The sequence below is a fragment of the Nothoprocta perdicaria genome, unplaced genomic scaffold, assembly GCF_003342845.1.
Source record: "Nothoprocta perdicaria isolate Ctin4 unplaced genomic scaffold, notPer1 scaffold_81, whole genome shotgun sequence".
Taxonomy (NCBI): domain Eukaryota; kingdom Metazoa; phylum Chordata; class Aves; order Tinamiformes; family Tinamidae; genus Nothoprocta; species Nothoprocta perdicaria.
Window position 1 is genome coordinate 2,781,684 of NW_020456099.1, and position 23,464 is coordinate 2,805,147.

At 48.5% G+C, this 23,464-nt stretch overlaps 1 protein-coding gene across 1 annotated transcript in view; it reads right to left on the minus strand.

Moving 5' to 3' along the window:
* Positions 1-6,268: 6,268 nt before the first annotated feature.
* The window catches only part of SPATA5 (spermatogenesis associated 5), a 154,500-nt gene continuing 137,304 nt past the window's right edge, over positions 6,269-23,464 (minus strand). Inside the window, exon 12 of the mRNA XM_026051973.1 lies at positions 6,269-7,037. Coding sequence (XP_025907758.1) covers positions 6,861-7,037 — 177 coding nt within the window. The 3' untranslated portion in view covers positions 6,269-6,860. The remainder of the gene's footprint in view (positions 7,038-23,464) is intronic.

The window sequence follows — 23,464 nt, forward strand, 5'->3', positions numbered from 1 at the left end:
CCTTTAACTGATTGATAAAAACAACAGAACTTTAGAACTAGTATAAAACTTTACTACTATATGCTATTTTCTAAGCAGAGATCTCAAAGTACTTTACAAAAAAATAAAAATAAAAATAAAAATAAAAATAAAAATAAAAATAAAAATAAAAATAAAAATAAAAATAAAAATAAAAATAAAAATAAAAAAGGGGGAGAAAGTCCTACTGAGGAAAAGTAACTTCCAAAGGCATCACAAGCAGAGCACACTAGGATAAGGGGTTCAAGTTTCTTGTATCCCAGCCTGCGGACCTTCCTCCAGAGCTGTGGCCTTGAGATATGTGGGGAGAGTGGCCTAGATAAAATAAACTTTAATTTAAAACCAGTTTCAGAGCAAAGAAACCAGTAACACGTGGGCCTTTTATTTTATCCAGCAATGAAGAAGTCTCATGTTCTGTGTGACTGGGAAACATAGCACAACTTTCAGGAAGCCAACGTACTGTTGGGAATCTGACTTTGGATATACCCCTGCATATGCATGAGGAAGCAACCCTCTGAGGAGCTGAAAAACAGACAGCTGGAGATGAACACGGGGAGGACCGACATGGGGCTAGGTGTAAGAAAAACGTTTTTAAAAGTGCCTAGGGGTTTTTGAGAGTCTTCTCCTCCAGTGGATGCTCAGCACGAGGCTCATTTTGTCCGCTGGCAGCGCTGACCCCCGCCAGCTTTACGACAAYAAAATATTTCCATGAAGAAAAAAATGCTGTAGAAAAGTTAATGTCTTTCCACTCTAACCACGGCAGGTACAGGTGCCAAATAATGCATAGGTTGGCTGGAAAGGGGTTTCATTTTTCTCTTTGATTGCTCCCGGTTAAGGACGACGCCGGGCTAAGGAAGCCGCTGGCCTCAGCTCCAGGAGGCACGCGGATACCCGCTGGATTTGGGCAGCCCCCTCCCAGGTGTTCGCCCCCAAAGGCTTCAGAGAGGCGCCCCTCAGCCACAGCAAACAGCCGCTTTCTTTAGCAGCCAGCAGGGCTCGTTTTGGAGAAAAGGTGAGAATTTCTTTTTCCCGGAAGGCAGCAGCTGCAGGAGGGGTTTTTCCTGCCCTAGGGGAGCAGTTAAGCAACCCCCTGCAGAAGGCAGGGCTGGAAAGTGTCAGAATTTAGTCTTTGCTTAGAAAACAAAATTATCATTATTATTATTATTAATAATAATCATAGAGAACTGGAATTATAACGTCACCACTCCCACACGCCCCAAGTAGCTGCAAGATCCAGGCTCCAGACACACATCTGCCCATCCAGCACGGATGGGGTTAAGGAGATCAAAGCCAGGATGCACTTTGTGTTTCGCAGTGAGACGCTTCCTAACCCAGGGCCAGGGTGACTATTGCCCTCCTCCGGTTTACAAATCAGCATCAAAATAACACAAATCAGCCCCTGCTCTGAGTCTAATCGGTATCTCCACCTCCTGTCTCCGTCCAGCTCTTCCAGCCCCCACCTCCGCACAATAAAACCGGCCAGTGTTTAATATCAGGGCAATCTGCCTAATTCACGCGTCCCTTTGCAGGCGTTTTCTTGCCCCCCTCCCCGATCCTGTCCCCAGCACCCACATTTTTCATCAGCAAGGGCCTCACGTGCTCCCGATGCCGCCCTTCTCGCCCGGCAGACAGGGCCATTGGAAAACTCGGATCCGCAACAGCTCCGTGCGGAAGGCGCAGATCTCCTGCCACCGCCTTTTAAGTCTCCCTGGGAAGTGCAAGAAGGGGCTTAACAAAGCTCTATGCAGCCGATTGTGTTATCAAGGCACTTGGCACTACCAGCTGATCCTTGATTGCTATTCATCCCTCCGGAAAATAAAACACCCTTTTGTAGTAAAAGTGTAACTGGTTACTACGATGCCCCACGCATTAACAAAAGTAGCTTTTTACCAAAATTACAGATGATGAAAGCCTGGAAGTGGAATCACACCAAAGTAACCAGTTGTTTCCACACGTTTCATTAGAGAGCAGGGAGTTGCTTTCTGCAACGTGAAAGGTAATGCACTAGATACGCTGTGCTACACGTTTGCACAGACAACKGCAGAGAGCTCTGCAAAACAAATTTTAAGGGTAACGTTTTTCGTTGTRGAGTCCTTGCTGCTGTAGCATCCTACGTGTGCAACTGCCAGCACTGTGGTGAGTAACATCAGCTCTCACGGAGCAACATTTTTGTGCTTTTACTTGAGAGATTTTCAACAGGCTTTTCTCTTTTTTCCTCCACCCCGCCAGCAGTCCTGCTTATTAAAGAGCACAGTTATCTGAAGGGTAGAATTTACTAGGTAGAAGGGTAGAATTTGCTGGTTCCGAGGAATAAATCCCTATTTGCGTGGCGGGGAAGCATTCCAGAATACTAAAGGATCTGTTTGTTTGCTAATCTACTTAAGCACCCGTGGGCCTTACCCGAGCAAAGAGGGTGTCTGGGGGCGCGCTGGCCCTGCCAGCAGCACCAGCTCCGACCCGCCGCCCCACACGGAGCCGCTCCGAGGGGCGCCCGGCGGCGCGCCCGGCTCCACGGCGCTGCCCGGGGACCCGCGGGAGCCGCCGCCGGCAGCGAACACAGCCGGCTCCCCRTTAACGTGGAGCTGCAAAGAAGGGAAGGGCCTGGCGCGTGGTGGGGCAATGCGGGCGCGTTCCACATCCCGCCGCTGTGGGAAAACCTGCTGATGGAGAGGAGGGGMAGCGTCACGGGGCGCCAAGCAGAGCGGGCCCTGCGAGCGACACGCGGGGCTCCTGCCGGCAGCGTGGCCAGCCGAGGGGAGCTCGGTGCTCCAGCGCGGATAACCCAGCGCGGCAGCTCCRCCTCGGAGCTTATCGCAGCCCTTCCCACACCCGGCTGTTGCACCCGCTTCCACATCACCCGTGTGAGAGCCCCCCGGGCTAGTCGAGGAGATAAGAAACCCGGGGGGTGGTTAGGGGCACACACGGACCCACCTTCCGCCCCTACTGCCTCCTCCGGCCTTCCCGCCGGAGCCCGCGCGGAGCCGGCGCTTCCCGCCCCACTGCTGGGATCCGTGGCCGGCCCGCAAGCAGGGAGAACCCACAGCTCCCAAGCGGAGCCCTGGAGCCGCTGCATTAAAACCTGGAGAGGAAGATGGCACAAGCTAAACTGTGTAACACACAGCATACGAAGCTCTGGAGAGAACGCATGGCTCAGTTTCCTAAAGAAAAGTTCAATAAATGAGCAAGTGGAATTTGCAGAAAGCACAGACACAACATCCAAGATTAGGAATAAGTTTAAGTCAAGATATTTTTCTCTCAGGCATTAGCCTGGGATACAAAATCATRCCTAAAATACAACGGCAACTCTGCCTCTTGCACCCACTGCCTAGAAAGAAGCCCTTTACTCCGTCGCATGCATTACGTTACTCACCGTATTGCCTTTCATACTAMAGGTAGGAAAAAGCACATGGGCAACGGTGAAAGATGTTGAGSTTCATAGGGGGCTAAAAAAATGTGAATATCGACTGGCAATTCAAAGCTGTCCCTCACAGGTCTTGCCAGTGCTCATCACTTAACATCAACACTTTGGTGTTTCCAGCTCCGCTGTCCCTTTCCTTGCTCCATAGGCCCCGAGCAGGGCGCAGCGGGGATCCTTCATCCCAACCTCGTCCCTGCGCTCACCGGCTGACGCTCGGCTAGGGCAGCTTTGGGATTGGCACGGGTCTGCTTTCTGCAGGAGAAGAACCACGCTCGGACTTTCAAAATGAGTAAAGAAACTAGCAGCAAAGAGCCAAAATACACACACCAGGAAAACCAGTTTTAAAGACACAAAATTCAAAAGGGTAGACAAGACTAAATTCAATGATTTTCAATAAGTCTTTGAAAATAATCTTTACTCTGTCCCCAGTATTTCCCCCCACACCTGGACTAAAGAAACCTTATGCTCTATTCTCGTTTAGAGGCTGCAGGAAAGTTATCCATAACAAATTTTTCTTTCTTTTTCTTTTTTTTTCCCCAGGACTAAGAAATTGTATATCGTACTTGCAGCGAAAATCTGTTTTACACGTTAGGGAAAACACAGGACTTTTTTCACATTAAATGAAGGGATTTTTTRCATAAATTATTCTCTAGGTCAATTTTGGCAAGCCTATCAAAAGACATTTTAGCCCATTTTGCAAGACGTTGTGATTGGAAGAAAAAAGTTAAACTTTGTATTTAAACAAAATGTGCCCAAAACATTGAAAAGTTGATTTAATGTTAACAATTCTGCAATGCAAGCAGTATTTGTTCCAAAAAATGGCTCCAAAAGATAATGTCAGGCAGGAAAAAGACTGTATTTCAAAGAAATGTAAAGAAATACGGATAGAAATGGTTCTTCTGGAGGTAAGGGCAGGACAGAAAGGGAGAGGAGATGTGTTCTCCTCAGACATGCTCTTTTTTCCTTCACCAAGCCTTTGTCTTYTTAATAAGGGTGAATCTCCGAGACCCACCCAAGCAAAACCAAGGGTGATCAGCCCTGCAGAAGGAAGAGCTCCGCTATTGCTGATTTACTCGGCGGCGTTGACGCGTTCGGGCTTATAAGGCCTCACACGGCACGCAAGTTGGTCGAGTGCCAGGGCACAGCACGTTCAGTGAAACCTGCTGCGAGAAGCTCATCCCTGAATTCAAAAACGTTCATCTAAATGAGAGGTTAGTGGAAGGCGCTCTCGGAGAGTCCCGTTCTACGGTGTTTGTATTGATGAGTGTCCTCATCAATAAGTGAGAGTTTCAGGGTGCAAAGCACTCACTGGGCTCAGATCCCCCAGCATTTAGATTCAAGCCCTATTCAGTAGCTGTGTTTCCTCAAGAGGTTTCAAAATGCCACCGAAAGGACAATGTTGCTGATGAGCTTTGCTCAGAACCGCGTTCCCGTGCGAGTTGTTGGTGATCTTCCCAGCACTCGGATTCGAGGGTTTCACGTTGCTCGTGGCTGGTAGGAGCCATCTGCCAGGAGGAACCCGAAGGGAAACCACGGGACCCTCCTTCCCATCTCAAACTGCCTGTGGTTTGGACCACAGCAAGGCTCGCAGTGGCATGACACGAGCCAAGCTACCCTAACGGAGTATTGGGAGCAGTACAAACCTTTGAGGGATTTCACAGCTATTTGCTGTAACSTTTTTAAAGGATTTTTTTTTTTAATTGAGTTCAGTTCCATTCCACAAATCCAGCCACAAAAGAAGAGGTTTCCTGCATTCGTTTCCAGTCACTTCAGAAATGTGATGTATATTAAGAGATTTGGTAGCAGGTGGGAAATGAGAAGATAAATGTGGACAGGAATCATTTCTTTTCTCCAAGACGCCAGCAGCTGTCAGGGCATCCTCTCCAAATGTCCTAAAAGGCAATGTTCTAAATCCCCTTTGATATACACAGGAGACTACTCATCAAACCCTTCCTGTTGTACTATAAACCAGTCAAATAATGAAAAAAGAGCAAAACTATCCTTGCCATACCTAGCATCAGGATAAACAAACTACTGGCTTTTCCTCATCCTCTAATGCTTTTCAATGAGAGCAAAATTAATTTTTTTTTCCCTAAAAAGAGGTTAAGAGAAGAACAATTAAAAAACATATTTTAAAATAGTAGTTCTCGCTTTAAAAACTACATTCTAAGAACTAAATAAAGAAATTAAGTAAAAAAAGAAAAATCGTATCAAGGCTATAAGATCATTTCTTAAATTTCAGTCGAATTATAAATATAGTAGAAACTTCTCATAGATGGATATATAAACATTTCTCATAAAAATCTAAATTTCTAAATAGCTTCCAAACTTACATGCATAGATATATAATTTTGGCAAGAAAAAAATATTCTTTTGGCAAGTTCTTCAGAAATATCAATAAATAAATCCAAGTAATAACTTTAAACATGTTAAAACCCGAAATGGTTTTTCTTGCTGCCTGCAACAGGTAACAGCATGAGTTTGCTAAAATTTTGTAGTCTTCTACTTAGCTGGAAAACATGGAAATTCAGTCCATGGAAATTCAGTGTTTTGTCACCTTTAAAATTTTTGGTTGAAGTCAATTGGTTTTGCTGTATTTTCTCTTCATTTTCATATCTAGACTAAAAAGCTCAGTCTTTCCACTGTGGGAGAAAACGTTGAAAAGAATTTTGCTTAATGAGTATTCTTAAGGAATGCCAGAGTAAAGAGCCTATATTCGCACTTACTTTGAAAGGAAAAAAGAAGAAGAACAATAAAAAACCCCTTTCACTGACTCCTGGAGGTGGTTTCAGGCTAGCAAGGTTTAGATGCAGCTCGCTTTCCTGAATGACCTAGGAAGCCTGGAGATGCACGGCTGTCCACGTGCCTGCCCCACAGTACGTGTCAAACGGAGCTGTAGGAGCAGAGACAAACACCTCTCGAGCAGTCGGACACCTTCGCTTTTTCTCCGAAAGCTCTAAGCTCGGCGAGCCCGTTTGGCAGCTTTTCTGGAGATCATAAATCAAGAGATTGAGAATAATTTTCGGCATTTTTGTAGCGAGGCCACTCCCCAGGTCTGCGCCTCGCTGCGACGTCCCCGGGATGAAACCAACGCTGGCTGGGGCGCGGGCAAATGCAGACACCCATGACATGACACTTGCTGCTACTCCATTTGGGGCCAAAAATCCACAATAGCATTCAGAATTTGGTAATCATTTTTTCATATAGAGCCATACACTCAGAKAAACCGACTTAAACCATCTGCTAATACCAATTAAATTGCAAAAGACAAAGCTTTGAGGACTTCCATCACACCAGTGATCCCACACGGGCGTTTATTGTGAAGACTGTGCAGCTGAGTTACCTTCAGAGGCTCCATTTACAATACACAATTCCTCAGCTTTGCTATTCACACTCCGAATGGGCACAGGTATTATTCTGCCTCTCAAAGCGCGTGCAGTCCACTTTGCCGCTGATAATCTGCATAAAACTGGATCAATGAATCGGGAATCCTCGGGGTGACGACAGCCAACGCGTGCCGAAAGTGGCGTCCCAGTATATGCTGGGCATGTATATCTTCCTGGAGAGCGAGGAGGGCTGCTTCTCTGCACACTGCTGCTACCTGTAAATACACAACAACAACAACATCATCATCATCTTCATGTAGACAGCAGTGTGACTACAGAAATCTCCTATTGGAAACTAAGAAAGCAAGCGCAGGAACACCAACATTTTGCAAACGCCAGGTATGTCCAAGAAGAGACTTTCCYCGAGGTTCTTCTTAGTGAAGGGGCTGTGGGTGGTCAGCTCTTCCAGGAAGCAGGATACAGCTCCATCTCCAAACCATGGTGAAATTACATCTCTCAAAACAGTGTGTCGCAAATTACGTTTAACTTGATAATCATATATGACTTTGTGTTAAACGCCCTGCAACACCTGAAATACTAAAAACCCAATGACCAGCCGTCCCAAAAGCAGAGGAGCCGACATTCCCAGGCTCCGTGGGCACTTCTCCTTTTATGCTTTGCTCTGGGAAAGAAGTAAAAACRATCAGTGCAGAAAGGAAGGCGAGGAGGAGAGGGTGCGTGCGAGGGGAGGAGGGCGAAGGTCCCATACCCCGAAATGTGTTTTTAAGCTCTCCGGCCTTCCGAGAGCGGAAGCAGCCTGATGCCAGTGTCACTCTAAAGACACATTACGGCGCTGAAAGAGCTTGCGGAATGAAAAGAGAGACTGTGATTTCCAGTGCAACGGCGAAAACAGTGATTGATATTGACTGCTCCCTTATATCTGTAAGTGAAAGAGCCAGCTGACACGCATTTGTCCAGCTACTCAGCATATTTTCTCTGTTTGTTCACTTACTGAAAAGGGCTCCGCTGCCTGTGCTGTGCTAATGGCTGCCAAAGCCGTTTAGGAGCTTTTTAGGGGATTTAGCAGCATGTTTAGGAAGCTTTCACAAGAAAGCACGCATGGATTTGGATGGCTTTGTCAAGTTACAACAATATTACTGTTAGTTCTGTGCTGCTCTAATGAGCAGCAAAGCTAAACACTGCTGCTATGCATCTTAATGCTTTTCAGGACTTCAGAGACAGCTAATTGCGGAAGCATTGCTGAGATTCAGGGCACCAGCTTCTTAGAGAGATAAGTAACAYATCATTTAAGAAAATTATGAAGGCATCTGGGTCATTCCATTTACATTTTTCAGTAAGTAGATGGTGTGACTATTTGCTTAACTCTACCATAGGAATAGAAATACTTGAAGGCAAAAAAAATCCGCCCAACATCCCGTGCCAAAACCCGAATCCAGAAACTCTTCAAAGGGCAGAAGATTCCTGATGGGAAAAAAAGCTGCCCAACATCCTGTGCTGTGTCACTCATTGACGGAGGGGACCATTTCCCCTTAACAGGCACCACAGTAAAGGCAAGTTTCCATAATACTAAAAGAAAGAGACGTTTTCTGAGTTTTCAAACGCATTACTGAGAAACCCTGAACGCACAACTGATCTGCTCCGCTCAGAGACCAGCACATACCCACAGCACGAAGCCATGAAGCAGCACTAGGAACTTTGGCCACGAGGGGCAGGCCTGTTTGTACCAGAGAAGCTGAGAAAAACGCCATCATATTGGCAGATTCCAAAAGAAAACCTCAAAAAAACCCAGCGCTACCCAAGTAATTCCATTGCACTGATACACAGAGCAGGAATTTGCCCATAAGCCAATACTTGCGATGATTTCTTTATTTTACTTACATTTTCTCTATGATCCTGCCAAAAGTTACAGTGACCATAATTAAAACCTCCAAAAGATTTTTTCTTCTTAAAGACTCAACTGTAAGTTCTGTGATAACTGAAAGCTAATAGATGTGAGCAAGTACCACAAAACTGGTACTTTTTAACTTGCTCTTCAGAAGCATTTGTGTGGCTTGAAGGGGGAAGAAAAGGTTTAARATGTGAATTTTTCTCCTCTCTCTTTCCCTCTTTTCCTGCCTGCATTTTTCCTGTTGCAGGCTCCCTCTTCCAYGCCCTACACTGCAATGAGCTGCAGGCATCATGGCACCATGTTAAAAACTCGGGTCCTCGGGTCTGGCCACAGCAGTCACRTGAAACTGTTTCCATTCCCATTCCCCTACTAACCCAGGAAACCCAGCTTTCCTAACCCAGGTTTYGGCGGTAAGACATTCAACAAAGCAAGTGTGATTATTTGTCTGTATTCAAGTATGCAAAATTTCAAAAAAATCTTTGCRTTCTCGTTAGCTGGTGAAGCCCAATCACCCACGGAAAGCAAACCCAAGCAAGCCAGCCGACGGGAAATGAGCCTGAATTGTTCTGGGGAAACCTGCTCTATTTCTGGCCTAAAGCCTACTGGTTTTCAGGCGATACCTCTTGTSACAGTCATATTGGGACAATTCTTCCTGGACCAAGCCAACTGAAGGATTTTTAAACGTCACTTCTGTCTGGATTAAAATATATATAAACTGTTCCAAGTGAGACAAGAGCGAGAAGGAAACACAAGGGGCCAAGTGACAGCAGAAGAAGAAAAACCCGGGTTGTGCAGCCATCCCTGCCAGGCGTAGGGGCGCTCCAAAGGCAGACACTGCATCCAGCCGACCACTTCGAACAGCTTGCAATAGACTTATCCTCAGTGAAGCCGCCCAATTACTCCCTTAAATCGTTCCTGGTTTTGGCCTCCGCCACTTCCTGCGGCGAGTGCTGTGGTCTAAGCGTGCCCCGTATGAAAAAGCACTTGAGCTCGGCTTAAACCTGGTGATTTGGGCAAGTGCCTCCTGGCTTCCGTGTTATGAGAGCAGTGCTCCAGCTCTGCTCACCTTCTCCACATCCACGGTGCTTTAGCTTTCAAATACAAAAAAAAAAACAGGTCTTTTCTAAAGAAGACAAAAAAAATGAAGTATTTTGGGTCTGCATGTGTTGTAAAGAATAGGAATAACCCATTCCCATTCCCGCTCCAACGACAAAATGGTGCGGCGAAGTCCTGAAGGGCAAAGCAGCTATYCTGGACTGCATCTGAACGCACAGAGGCTTTCGGCACTGACTGCTCAAGTGGGAATGAAGACATTAAGTGAGTGTCAGAGACACCAGAGATCAAACAGCACCAGGCCAGGCAGCAGGTAATTAAGCAACAACCACGGAGGTGTGGGATGTTTCTGCAGAGATAAACAGCCAGCCGGGTCTTGCTGGCCACCATTAAATCTTAGAACGTACCTCGTTTTGCTTATTAATACTAATAAAAAGTGCAATAAAAAGTGATTCATATTTTCAACAGAATGAAAATAAACGAGTGAAAGAGCTATTAGTCTGAAGTCGGGAAGCCCTTCTTAGCACGGAAATCATTTCAATTCATATATGAAAAATAGATTATCACGTTTTTTGTTAACGAAAGAGCTGAACAGAACAAGTGATTCACCATCTGGGCGAGCGTTTCTACCAGCAGAAGCTGAACTAATTCAGAGTCTCACAAAACCCGCCACGGTATCAGCTTATCCTAGGAGAGGGGGTCAGCTTTGCTAGCTGAACCACACACACTCCCTGACCAGCAGCTAGCACAGCCACACACAAGCGCACATAAATAATGGCGAGTATCAAAAAGCAGCAGATTTACACCTAGCCGTTCCCTCCTCCCCATCCCATCCCATCCCATCCCATCCCATCCCATCCCATCCCATGCCATCCCATCCACCATAAAATGTGCGGGATTGGGTGCTGCTCCCGGAACAAGGCGCCTTCAGCACAACCCATCGTCCTTCCCACTCCACACCAAGTGCTCCACGGGCTGATTCAGCTTGACTGATCCCCCCCATCCTGGCATTAAGCTCTAACTCTTTCCAGAAGACTGAAAGTGCTTTTCAGCTTCTTTGTATTTAAAGTGCTCTAAATAGCTTTAAAGAATTTTTTCCCCTTAAAAAAAAAAAAAAGGAGGAAAAAAAAAAAAGGGCTTCTGTATTAAAGCCTTAGGTATTTTCAAGAAAGTGGTTTTGTGAGCAGGAGCCTGTTGGGCACACCTGTGAATGTGGCGTTTAATTGGGCTGCAGCTGGTGCCGAGCGCGCGCGGGGCCGGCTGGCTCCGCATTGTGCCTCCCGCTCCTTGCTCCTTCCCGGGCGGCTGCGGCCGGCTCCGCATTGTGCCTCCCTCTCCTTCCTCCTTCCCTTTCAGCCGGCGCCTCCATCCCGCTGGTCACGGCCGTGAGCGGGATTAGGAGCCGGCAACAGACGAGCTCCCCATGGTCCAGTCCATGAATAGCGCAGAGCGGGCGCTTCCTTCCCGGGAGCCACCGGGAACATCCCGCCGGTTTGGGTCGGGGCTGGCCGCTTTCCCGCCCCGCTAAGGACACATAAAGGGTCATACGTGGCGTTTTACAAAGCCGTGAATAAGTCCTGGGTCGGGACATCTGTTTCTCACCCGGGCAAATTGCTGCCCAGGTCAGGGTGCTCCCTGTTGTCCTCGGAGGGCCCGCGGGGCAGACGTGCCCTAACCAAGGCTCTCGTCCGAGGCGTTGCTTTCCAAGGCGAGATCGAATAGTGCTTCAAGGTACCACAACCATCTCTCTTTTCAGCAAGGTGCTTTTAAGTGATGAGAGGTGTTCCTCTTCACTAAATTTCCAGAAAGACTCAAATTTGGAATTGATCTTTTCTTTCAAACTTTCCTGTTTTATCCACRAAACAGGAAAATATGTGGTAATGTGACTTTTCTTTCTCTTCCCTTAGGAGAGAAATTCTTATGGATTGCTAAAAGTCTTCTTTCTTTTAGGAGAAAGAGCTTCCAACATCACAAAATAACCGATCACCCTGCAATGAATCCCAACTCAATCTCTGAGAGATCAGCACACTCTCTCCCAGGGGTGCCCCTCTTCATTACACTCCGGTCTGGGATTCAGGATCAGATGGACTCTATGTCTGGTCAAYGGAAATGGAAAATCTTGGATTATAAACACAAAATGGTAAAATACATSGGCATGATGCTGTTTGGCACAGGATCCATTCAGTCCTCAGATTCACAGGCTGTACCTATCCCTGTAGCTTTTAAGCAAWTTTCCTTAATCTTTACAGAAACTTGCTATCCCACAAGAGTCCCGTCAGGAAACAGAGGTGCACCAGGAACTCCGAGGCCACCTAAGTGGCTCAGCGAGACAGACACCTCTTTGATCCTGAAGCAACTACGGTTTAAAGTGTTATCAGTTTTCTCMGGTCAAAGTACTTGTGTCTGTTACCATCCTATATTCATGCACACCTGGAACAGATGAGTTCCCATTCATTTTGAAAACATCTTCCGCAACGATATACTATAACTAAATAATTTTTCATACAAAAATAGACCACCTCCTTCCTTACTAATTATAAGAGGCATTCAATACGAGTTGACATTGGATAGACTACTTTGAAGCAGATTTGGAGTGATGAAGTGGCACCTTAGCACTTCTTAAGGAAAAAGGACTCCCTCCCACTAGGTGAGAGGCCAAGTACTGTCATCGAGGCGGATCTTCCGTCTCCGACGCTGCAGCCCCAGCAAACAGCCTCTGCTCCCCCAGTTTCTTGCACGGGCGGTCACTGAGGAAGCGTCTTTGAGCAAAGCCAGCTCCCTCGGCGAGCCCCGCGGCCGCGGTGGCTCGGGGCAGGCCGCCTCGACGCTCCCTTCGGCGCTTAATCCCCGCCTGGTTTATCGGGCGGCGGCAGAGCCGCGCGGGCCGGGGCAGCGCGCGGACCCGCGCCCCAGCAGCAGCCCCGGTTACTCTCCACGGCTCAAGCACACCCGGAGCAGAGAGGGGCACGGGGCGGCTTGCAGCCAAACACGGCGCCCCACGGCAGCCGGGGGGCAGAGCCGAAGCGGCCCCGCGCAGGCCGGGTGTCATCCCGCATTCCTCGGCTCCTCCCGACATGTCCCAACAGGGAGAAGCTCCCAACCCGCTCGCGAGCGCTCCTTCTTGCTCCTTAAAAGCGCTGCTAGATGCGGCCTCCTTCCAAGCGACAGATAAAACACGTTAAGTTCCGAGGCAACTTCTGTAAGTGCAAGCCCGAAGCGCAGCCCTTTTCCAAAGCGCGCCGTGTCGACAGGGATCCCATCGCTTTGGCAGGGACATGGCATAGCTGCAGCTTGCACAAAAGAATTCGTAACAGAACGAGTTTTTACATGCTGGGACGAAATATTTTTAAACAGCTCCCTCTGCCAACTTCAAGTTTCAGCTATATTTGTGCAACTGAAAAAAAAAAAAAAAAAGTCACACATGTTTCTATACGAGATTAAGCTGCATTTCTGGTTAACCTCAGAATTATTTCATTTTTATATAAACATTTAATGAGAAAGTTTAACTTCTTCCATTCAGCGAGGAAAAGGAAGCCAAGCCACTAGAAAAACAGTCTTTCCATACACACATAAACGTGTGTGTGTGTGAGCGCAGTCTTTTTAATTAAAAGCAATTAAGAGAATCCCGCGTTCTCGCTCTCCGCACRCCGGGACTACCAAGGGCCGGTGCACATGGAGCGGCTTTGCTGCAAGGCGGAGYGAGGCACACAGCTCCAAACCTAGAGCGGAGAGCCCCGGGGGCGCCCCCAGTGACACCCCACGGAAGCCTCTCTCCGGAAAAGCAAAACCAAGCACCACAGCAGAGCAAATCGGGCAGGTTCCGCCTTGGGAAACCTGCTGCAGTGCAGGTACTGAGCAGCTGCTCCGGCCTGCGCTCCTTTCGGAGCTTGAGCTAGACGGACGTGCAGCTGGCTGACACACTGAGCACGGTCGGTATGTGTTTCACGCATTGAAAAACAGCTCATGCCTTTGCTTCTCTCCGGCCGGTAATTCCTTTCTCAGATGCAACCTGAGGAAGTAACAGAGGCCTTCGGCTCCTGTCAAAACAAAGCACGTAAAAGCAGCTCTGCAAAAGGAATTGGGGAAAGGGCCCTCCCTTCCCTAAAGACGTTTCCTCTTCCCTCAGTAGCACAGAGGCAGCCTAGAACTGCCTCAGCTCTCCCATGCTCAATCCCTTGGGACTCGGTTCCTGGCAGCGGAGAGAGGTTCCCCATGGAGAGCAATGAGGGGGTCTATTTGCTCCCGGGGTGCTTCCTGGGCTCACGATCGCCAAGGAAAGCTGGAAGGGGAGCTTTTGTGCCCACCTCCTGTGGCTGGGAGGGTCCCGGAGCACCACTGGGAGCCAGAGCTGCATGGCCTGGGTGCTGGATACGGCTCCCTGGGGATGGAGCCGCAAAGCTGAAGAGCTTGCAGGAAGCTTGCATGCAAGCAAAGCTGAGAAAAARCAATTGCTGGCATTAATTAAGCAAATTAGCAGGAAAATGCAATTAATGGCATCAATAAATAGATTAAAACGTGTGTCTAGACCTCATATATGAATACGATACCCCATATATTGTATAAGAGTAATGCCTGCGTGCATAACCCCATTCAAAGCCTACAGTCATTGAATTGCCAATGTCAATCAAGGAACGGTCACACCTTACTCAATGCCAGGGCCCCAAGGACACGGAAGGCGAGGGGCGCGCTTCACGGGCGGCGCAGGTGAGGCCGGGGCTGGCAGCCCGGCCAGGGCGGCCGCAGCCGGAGCGGCCCCACGCACACGCGCTGCCCCCAGCAGCTGCTTCCACTCCTGCCTCTGCCCCAAAGCCAACGCACGCCGCGCGTGGCCGAGGAGAGACACCTCGGCTGGCGCGGGCGGCCTCTCCAGGGCCCTCGCTGCGGGGCGGCCCCACATTTCCCTTCAGGACGGCGCATCCGACTGCGCATCTWAAGATCTGCACGTGCCAGGAAGCACTGCTTTGAGTTGTTCAGTCGCAGAGCGTTTAGTAAAGTTCTGCCGTCAAGAAGGGCTTGTCTGCTAATGTGTTCCCCTGGGGTGCCTACTCACACCGGCCCACAGGGTAAGCGCGACCCGCTGCTCCCGGGTCTAAAATTCCCTGGATGCCGTGAATCACTGAGAGTGCAGGCTGGGGGATTTGTCACGCTGTTCCCAAGAACCCGGCTCCATCCAAGGGGAACAACTTGTAACCAGCACAACTGGCACCTAAGAAACCAGGGACAAACACAAACACAGGATGAGGCAGCCTAAGGTGGAAAGGAGATGGGTGAGGAGGGGTAGTCAGAGCTGCCACCTGCCTTCCGGGGACAGGCAAGAGAGGACAGCCTAACAGGCTACCTGGCTTTGCTTGCTAGCATCAAAACCTGTTGTTTGACTGCCTCGCTGCAGTTCAGAGAACCAAAGCTGGGCCACGTTTCATGGTCACTCTGGTCCTCTGGATAAGCAGATTTGCCCCTCCTTGGATTACAGGTCTCCACTGGCAAATCCCTCCATTTCTTCTCCTTCATACTTACAAACTCCTCCTCAGTTCGTGCCGTGCTGCTGTACGGAGCATCAGCACTTCTAGTGCACAGGCACTCGCTCCTCCTGCAATCCTGCTCAGCTGTGGAGCRTTCAAAATCCCACGGAAGAAATATTTCTCCATTCGTACCTTTTTTGATGAGAGAAGGACCTTCCACCCCCTCAGCGGACACAGTATCCGAAGTGCGCTGCCAAATATTATATGATGTCCTTTCCAGAGTTAATTTTTAATTTCCTGGCTATTCTGCCTGAGAAATTCCCAAATCGTCTTGGCAGCCGCCCTACAGCATGTGCGGACCTAATTGCAGGAGCGAGTGCAGAGTCAGCCCAAACGAAAACCTCCGCACRAACTGCAGAATTCCTGCAAAATTAGTTAGCTGGATAAATTAAGTTCCAGAAAGCAGTGCTCCCCAACGAAACGGTTGCAAATGAAACACACAGGGTGCAAACCTTCCTTGCCCCGGTTGGCTGCGCAGGAAAGGGAGACAGGTGTCTTAAACGTGTCACTCAAAAATCTGATGGTTTTCCATTCTCATTTTTAACGCCACAACTCATAGCCCACAGATGTGGTGTATGGCTATAAATCTTGGCACCCTCTCCATTACGGAAAAATTTCCCCTAGTACTCAGTTTGCTTTGCTTTACCTTAAGTCACCCTAATCATGCTGACATCTACTATCGATGATTATATTAGCCCTAAAAGATCCTTAAACAAATGAAAAGGACTGACTTCCACTCCTAAAAGTTCTGCTTCCAATTTTCTAGAGGAAATTAAATAATGTATAAATCAAATGCTGGGCTCCGGCCCAGGCAGCTGAACATCGCTTTGTCCTTTCAAAGTGAAGAGGAAGTGTCTGCTACAGAAGGGACAAGCCAAGAGAAATAAAGCTTAACCTCAGCTCCATGTGAAAGTGATTTGGGATAATCGAGGGAATCTGCAGCGAGGTTAAGACTGGGACCACATACTAACAGGGGAACTTTACGTGGTGATCAAAAATACATCAGGAGCTGAGCTCCACCTCGGGGAGCCGGGCAGCCCTTGCCCGGGATTGCACCGGAGAGGAGCGGGAAGGGGAGATGGGCAGGAAGCGTGAGGCTATTTACAGCTGGCATTCATCGTGTCCCAGTAATCCTATGGGATTGGGACACGCAGGATTGATGGTGAGGCGGCGGGGACGTGCCGCCCTGCGCCAGCTGTGCTATCCACAAAGCCTTCCTATCCTTGTCTTTAAAGGCTACAGAGCATTTTAGATGCAAAGCTAGACTTTATCAGACAATAACCAGAGAAGCAGCAGGAGAATCTAGGCTTTACGTTTTATAAGGAAAATGATAAAATCACTTTCTGCCCTGTCATTTAGCAGTCATTGGGTTTGTCACGACGCCAACTGAGGGGCTGGCAAAGCGGGCGTAGCCACGTTAACAGTTACATATAGATCTCAATTCAACAAAAATCCTGCTTAGCTGCTAGAAACCTGCTGGGAAACGCTGCAAGGTTTAAAAAAAATCCCCAATCAGAAACACTATCACTTTTTTCACCTTGTTAAAAACTGGAGCCTGTATATGCCCTCTATTTCGCCACGTTATTCTAAACTTAAGGTACGCAGTGAGCACTGCTGCCCTTTAAATCTCAGGAAACAAGCTCATCCTTATGCTAAGTACATTTGACTCTGCAGAACCCACAGGTTTTCCATGTTCACAGGTTCCAGATTGACCAGGAGGCACCCATTTATTTTGAGAGCTATCCAAAGACTGGAAGAGGCTTCAGGAACGTCATTTTCGCCAGAGAGGCCACGTTCACGGTGGCGCRTGGGCAGATCCTCCCATCCCTCTCCCACAGGCCCGGGTTTGAGGGGACGGCTGCCTGGAGAAGAGCAAAGGGCTTCACACAGGCATGGCCGGAATAGCCTCCTCTGTGAAGACCTCCAGGATTCCCATCACTTGGTCTCCTCATGTTACCAAGTATCAGTAATAAGAAAGAGAGGGAAAAAAGCGCACACAAGGAAGGCTGGGAAGAAGTCGGCAGCTTTCACAGAAGCGGTTGTTGGCCGTCCTGGAATTTAAACAAAAGCAGGCACATGCAATGTGTTACTCACACGTGAAAAGCGGAGTGCCAGGAAGGGAAAGAGGGATGGCTCTCCCTCTACCTTCCTCCTGGCTTCAGGAAAGCCCCCCTGAAAACACACCAGCACATGCTCCACGCACCCCGATGGCCACAGTAAAGCATATGCCTGAACACGTTCCAAAGCACTCATCTCTCGGGAGGTTTTTTTTTGTTTGTTTTTAATTGGAAGCTAATTGGGAGGATATAAATCAATAAAGGGAACACATCCAATCAATAAACAAGAGCTGCTCGGGCTTGAAGGCAGTGAGATTTACCGGCCCTGCRAAACTTTGGTTAGCTGCAGTGATACCCACGGCCAGAACAAGGGATGGTTTCCAATGCAGGACCAGAAACACTTCACGAAGGGGCTAAAATAGCTGCCCTGTCAGCAGAAAGCGGTCAGGGTTAACGTCAACTCATCACTTTTCCATAGTGCCTTCTATCTTAAGCGTGGCATTGACACGGGAGAGTTAAAGGAATCACAGTTGGGATCTCCTGTGTGAAGCACCTTATCAGGAATGCTGCATCCCGGCTTCCCAAGCCCCCATGTGTCCAGCACAAAGCCCTCCTGCCTTCCCTGCCACCCCTCCGAGGCCTGTTCCCCGCCTCAGGTGAACCCCCCCGCATCCCGCACCTCAAGTGTTAATTAAACGCCGGCCCGGGCGGCCTGGGGCTCCCCCTGCAAGGCAGGCAGAGAGCGGGCAAACCAACCCGCTACCTCGCCGCGCTCCCAGGCATCAGAGCGAGGCGGCCACGGAGCCCTCCTGCCCGCTTCGGAGGGCCGGTGCCTCCCGCGAAAGGAAAATGTGAGGGAGCAGGCGGGTGCGGGGCCAGGCGGCCGCTGTCTGTGTGGCTGGGAGCCTCCCGAGCGACAGGAATCAGGGATATCCCACGCAGGGATAACGGGAGGTGCCCCCGGCACAGGGGCCCGCGCGCCCCGTGACCTCCTGGGCACGCGGAGCCCAGGGCTGCCTCGTCCTTCAGCGACCGGCCCCGGGAGCGGCACCGGGAACTGCTCTGCGGGATGCAATTCCTTGGTAACCGAGAGCATCGGATCCTACATTAGCAATTCATGGCTCTCCTTAGGCTCATTCGTCGGCAGGCCAATTCATCTCCTGGCGTGACTCCACCGGGGATCGTGCCAGCAAAAAAACTGGCCAAATATCTTCAAATTCCTTTCTGGAGCATAATCTTTGTATGGCTTTGGGATGACTACGTGTACCTCCTGCTAGCGACCTCGCAGCAGCARACACCAGCGCTGAGGACAGATCCTGACCACACCGCTGCTCTCCCAAGATTAAAAGAAGGGCAACCAGGAACACGGACGAAAGATCCAGACTGGAAAATATTTAACACGTGRAAAGTTAATGCTGTCCTCTGTTAGTCACTGGTATCTAAGTATTCTCCACGGTTAAAAGTATATTAACGAGCTGGAGTGATCTAATCAGAAGAGATCAGCAGCAATTTTCCCTGCAGATGATCTACACGCGGCAGCCCTGTGTGCTTGTTTACGATCTCTACATCTGGTAATGAGTTTTTGACATGATGGAAAGCTGCGGTAGGAAAACGCGCTCGGTTTCCTCATGCTGCCTCATTAATGCTCTACTTAGTCTGCAAGAAAGGCGCTCGAAGAACAAGCACTAACTGTGAGCGGAGCATAAAGGAGAGGCAACAACTGCCTCGCGTGGCCTGGGCCTAAAAACGTTGCAATGGTTCGTGGCAACCTGGCGAGCACGGAGAGGTGATTCCGTAGCTCCCACAACACCCATACCTGCAGAGATGCGCAATGGCAGGGCTGGTAGGAATTGCCAAATACAGYGAGCAATGTTGGAGCTAAAATATCCCCCTCCATGCACGCACTGGGCACTGAACCATGGTTTGCATTTACCAGTTACCTGAGGTAACGCTGCTGGTTATCGCCTTCCACCCCTTGTGGACCATTAATAGAACCAGCAGGAATCACGTTTTCCAAAAGTGACACCACGGGGAGAGGCAGTCAGTGTACAGATGGCTAGACATCGAATCCCCATCAAGAAATCAGTGAAGATGCAGGGCTCAAATAACCCTGTGCCTGGGAGGAGTGCGGGAGGTGGGGGKTTCGGTGTCCTCCGCTTCCACCAAAGTCATTCCTTTGCTTTTAGTCATTTCAGCGAGACGTTGTCGACACAGGATGTTGTTCTGGAGYAGCTACCGCATTTAAATTCACACCCTATCTCATTCCAGGATAACTTCCCTACTTTGACATGCCCTTAGAAGTACAAGAAAGAGCATTCGTCTGTGGCTGCATTTAGCCCTAGGCTGGAGTCTCACGAGGTAACAGAGAATAGAGATTTGGCTTTATCTTACAAACGGTGCTAATATATATCACCACCCTTTGGAATGAAACCAACTTTTTCTCTCTAATCTCCCAGTCATTTCCCACAGAAAGCACACAGGTTCCCTGGCCCTTGGAAGAAGGCAAGGACAGCAAGAAATCAGAGAGACTGCAGGGCATGGAGAGCCTCTGCAAACTGCACCCCAGAGCACATTGCTCAGCCTAAAAGAGCAGACCTATGAGGTGGCTGCTTTCAGTGACAAAGAAACTACCACAATGGTCAAGAAAAACATATTTAAGCTCCACGCACCAAGATGCTCCACTGCAGAGCCTTGGGACTCATTCCCCAGCTGGAATGAAAGGTAACCAGGTTAAGCAGCTCAGCAGGGAGCAGGAACTCACTGCACAGGGAAGCTTTTCCTGCGTATTGGATGGACATCGTCAGAGGAAGGATTCTCCCGCCAAACGTAGCTCCCACTCTCCCGCTCTCAGCGCGCCAAGCTCAAACCTCAGGAGCTCTCGAGCTGCCATAGGGAACACGCATTTTCCAGTCCTCCCTGATGGGATTTCTCACCATATCCCACGGTACCTGYGATGCTCCTATCTCCCCAGAATCATCCACAGCAAAGAGGTAAGGAGATTTCCCGGCACAGGCAACAAGGATCAAGCACTGACCGAGCTGTCAGAGGGGCACGTTCTGCACAGACACCCCTGAGGTAAAGACCCCAAAAGAGCAATTTGTCAAAATGCAACCCATAATTCCCCCAAAACCTTTGGTTTTAGCAGACTCTGCAAGCAGAAATCTGCTAAGAGTAGAGCCAGCCTCTACAGCAGCATTAAACGTAAATCAGCAAATGACACACAAATGATTTCTGCATATTACATTTTTTTTCTGCATTTCCCCATCATTTTTTTTTAGAGAGATTTAATTTCCTTCCTTTTGTTGGTGCATGGAACCTCAGTGGGTTCTTTGGTCTATGGAGCAGGTCTGTTCCACTCAGATCAATTATTCCTTTCCTTTCCCTATAAGAGAAAACCACTCACAACTTCATCCCTTCTTTTCTTTCCTCAGTGCTTCTCCATCCGATTCACTGTTTACTTGCAGAGCATATGGGAAACACGTCGGGAAAGAACGCATCCGGGTTCACGTTCAGAATAAATACTTTTTATGACTATTCCCATGACCTGCAGCAATAGACTAGATTAGTCACCCGCAACTATGTATAATCATACAATCATTTAAATACCTTTTCAAAACAGGATACTTTTTAAGATACAGATCAACGAAATATTCCTCCACAGGCTGCCTAACACCTATTTCCTATAAGTCTCTCGTTTCCAGCGGAGAAAGGAAGTGCTGAATTTTGAGGTGTGGGTCCTCCCCGCCGAGCTATGGTGCAGGAACAGAAACGCGTGGCCCCGTGTTGAAGCACAGCTTACACACTCCTACTGCTGCCTGCTCAGCTCAGCTTTCTTAACGAAGGAATATTGAAGACCTGCACTATGGAGGGAACTGAAAATTGATGAAGTCTAGGTGCTGTTTATCAACAAGTGCAAAAAATGTCTTTTTTTTTCCTGTTTTTCTGCCTATTCCAGAAAACCAAAAACCCAAACTCCTCCTGATTTTCCCAAAGCAGAATTCTAAGCATTTCCTTTGAACAGAAAACAGGATGTTGCCCAAACATAATTCACATTCAAACAAAAACAAGTAAACAAGGGTTTAAATTCAACCTCACTCATTTCATTTAGCAGCAAAAAATAAATCTTGAAACAAAGTAATTTTGAATTGACTTAAAATATCTCCAAGCTGAAATATTCTGAATTCTTTTTCTAACACAAGCTTAACTGGATGCCACACATCTAAATTTATTGATCAGTTCAGTGTTATAAAATCTTCGCTTTTCACCAGAAGACAGTTCAAGTGAAATTTATAGTGCTTTTTTTCCCTCTGCAAGCAATCAGACACCTGTGTTTYGTGTTTTGTACTACCTGTTTACTGCTGTGTGGGGGGTTTTTTTGCTTCACCTTTTGTTTTTCATCATTTTGCCAATCCTTTTTTTTCAAGGAAAATCCGGTGCATCCCTCTGGTTTTGGGCAACGTTCCCGGGTGCTTTTCAAGGGCTGCTGTGGGTGCAGGGCCGGGCAGGGCAGCCCAGGGCGCCCAGCGCACCCACTGCTCCCTATCACAAAGCTCAACCCAAACATATGGAAATCTGCCTTCCGTTACCACGATACCCAAAAGACGAGGAAAAAAACTCAGGGATTTCCTGAGTGAACTTGGCTTTTTACAGCTCCTTTCTGTGAAGTGGAGGTTGGGTTTTGTTTCCTCAGGCAATGCTGTCAACTTCTGCAAAGCGAAGGGGGTGGGTTTGCTTTGGAAACGGTTTCCCCAGATGGTTGGGGCTGGTGTGCGAGAGTTTCCCCGGGCACCGTAAAGRTTTTCGTGCTCACCACGGCTTGTAGTTCAGCAAAACACTCGAGCAAACGCCCAGGCACAAGCAAGGAGCAAACTTACCCCTGTGCAGCTGAGCTGCGGCCTCCAGGGACCCAACGCCGGGCACAGGGCCTCAGAAGTCGGGTTGCTCTTGGCCTAGCAAGCGATGGGTCTCTGCCCCCCGGCCGCTCCTTCGCCACCTCTAGCTGAACGCAGGAAAGCTGCTATCTGCAAAATTGCTTAAAATGACAAATTCCCTTTAGGGCAGGGTTTCGTGCTGCTCTACTTGCTTGGCAGGCAGAAGGCTGAGGTGAGAAGAGCCATTACATAGCCAAAAGCAAAAGAAATCCCTCACTTTCATGTAAGTTTACTTACACTAATAAGTATCACTTCACATATATAATACATACTATGTAGTATATACACCACATGTGGAATCTATTTTTATCAAGGACAGTTTTTTTAATGAGGAAGACTGAACAAAGTTTATGAGTGAAAACGTTCAAACCAGTATTAATCTGCAACAGGAGTAACAAAATGTTTGAACAGAAAACAGTAAAAAGGCCAGCCTTGAGAGATGAGGTTTCAACTTGCATGGCTTTCTAAAGCTTTGCACCCTTCCTAAGCCTAAACTTAAACGTAGCCTCTCTCAAAGAGTTGTAAGAGGCTCGTGTTTCAGATGAGCAGGTTCTCATAGAAATAGCTCACTATATTTCTGTTTTCTAGACCCACTAAAGTATTTGTACCCACTCCACTAYTTTTCAGAGCACGTGCCTGCCCTCCCCCTTCCTAATCCCCCTACCTATCAAAAAAAATTATTTAGGTTATACAATCACTTGTGTATATATGTAGCTAATTGTATTCTGAACTGCTGAAAAGTGTTTCCTCTCCCTCTCCCTGCATGCTGGACTTAATTAAACCTTCCTTAAGTGCCATGTATGAATTAGGAAAGAAACAAACAACAAAAACCCCACACTATTTTAAAATAATAATAAAAAAAATCTGGTGCTAAAAAGTACTGGAAGGCTAAATATCAGCACAATAAAACTGCTGGATTTTAAACGGGAAAAGCCGAGCCCCTGGAAGCTCTGTGTTCTAAAACGAGGGGCTTTCCTGGTGCAACCCCCCGTGCGGGGCAGAGACGCTTTCCTTCCAGATCACCTCAAAACCAGGGGTGAATTTTCACCCCCAGCCTCCACGCGGAGCCTCCCTCCTGTCCCTGTTCCGCAGGGGTCCCGCCCGCGCCCTCGCGCAATCCGCTCGGATCCACTGGGCTCCGCTGCCCTCGGGGACCCGGGGGACCCGGCCGGCCGCGGCCCCACGGCGCCCTTGGGCAGGGGGCAGCTCCTGTGGTCCAGAGGCTGGTCCTGG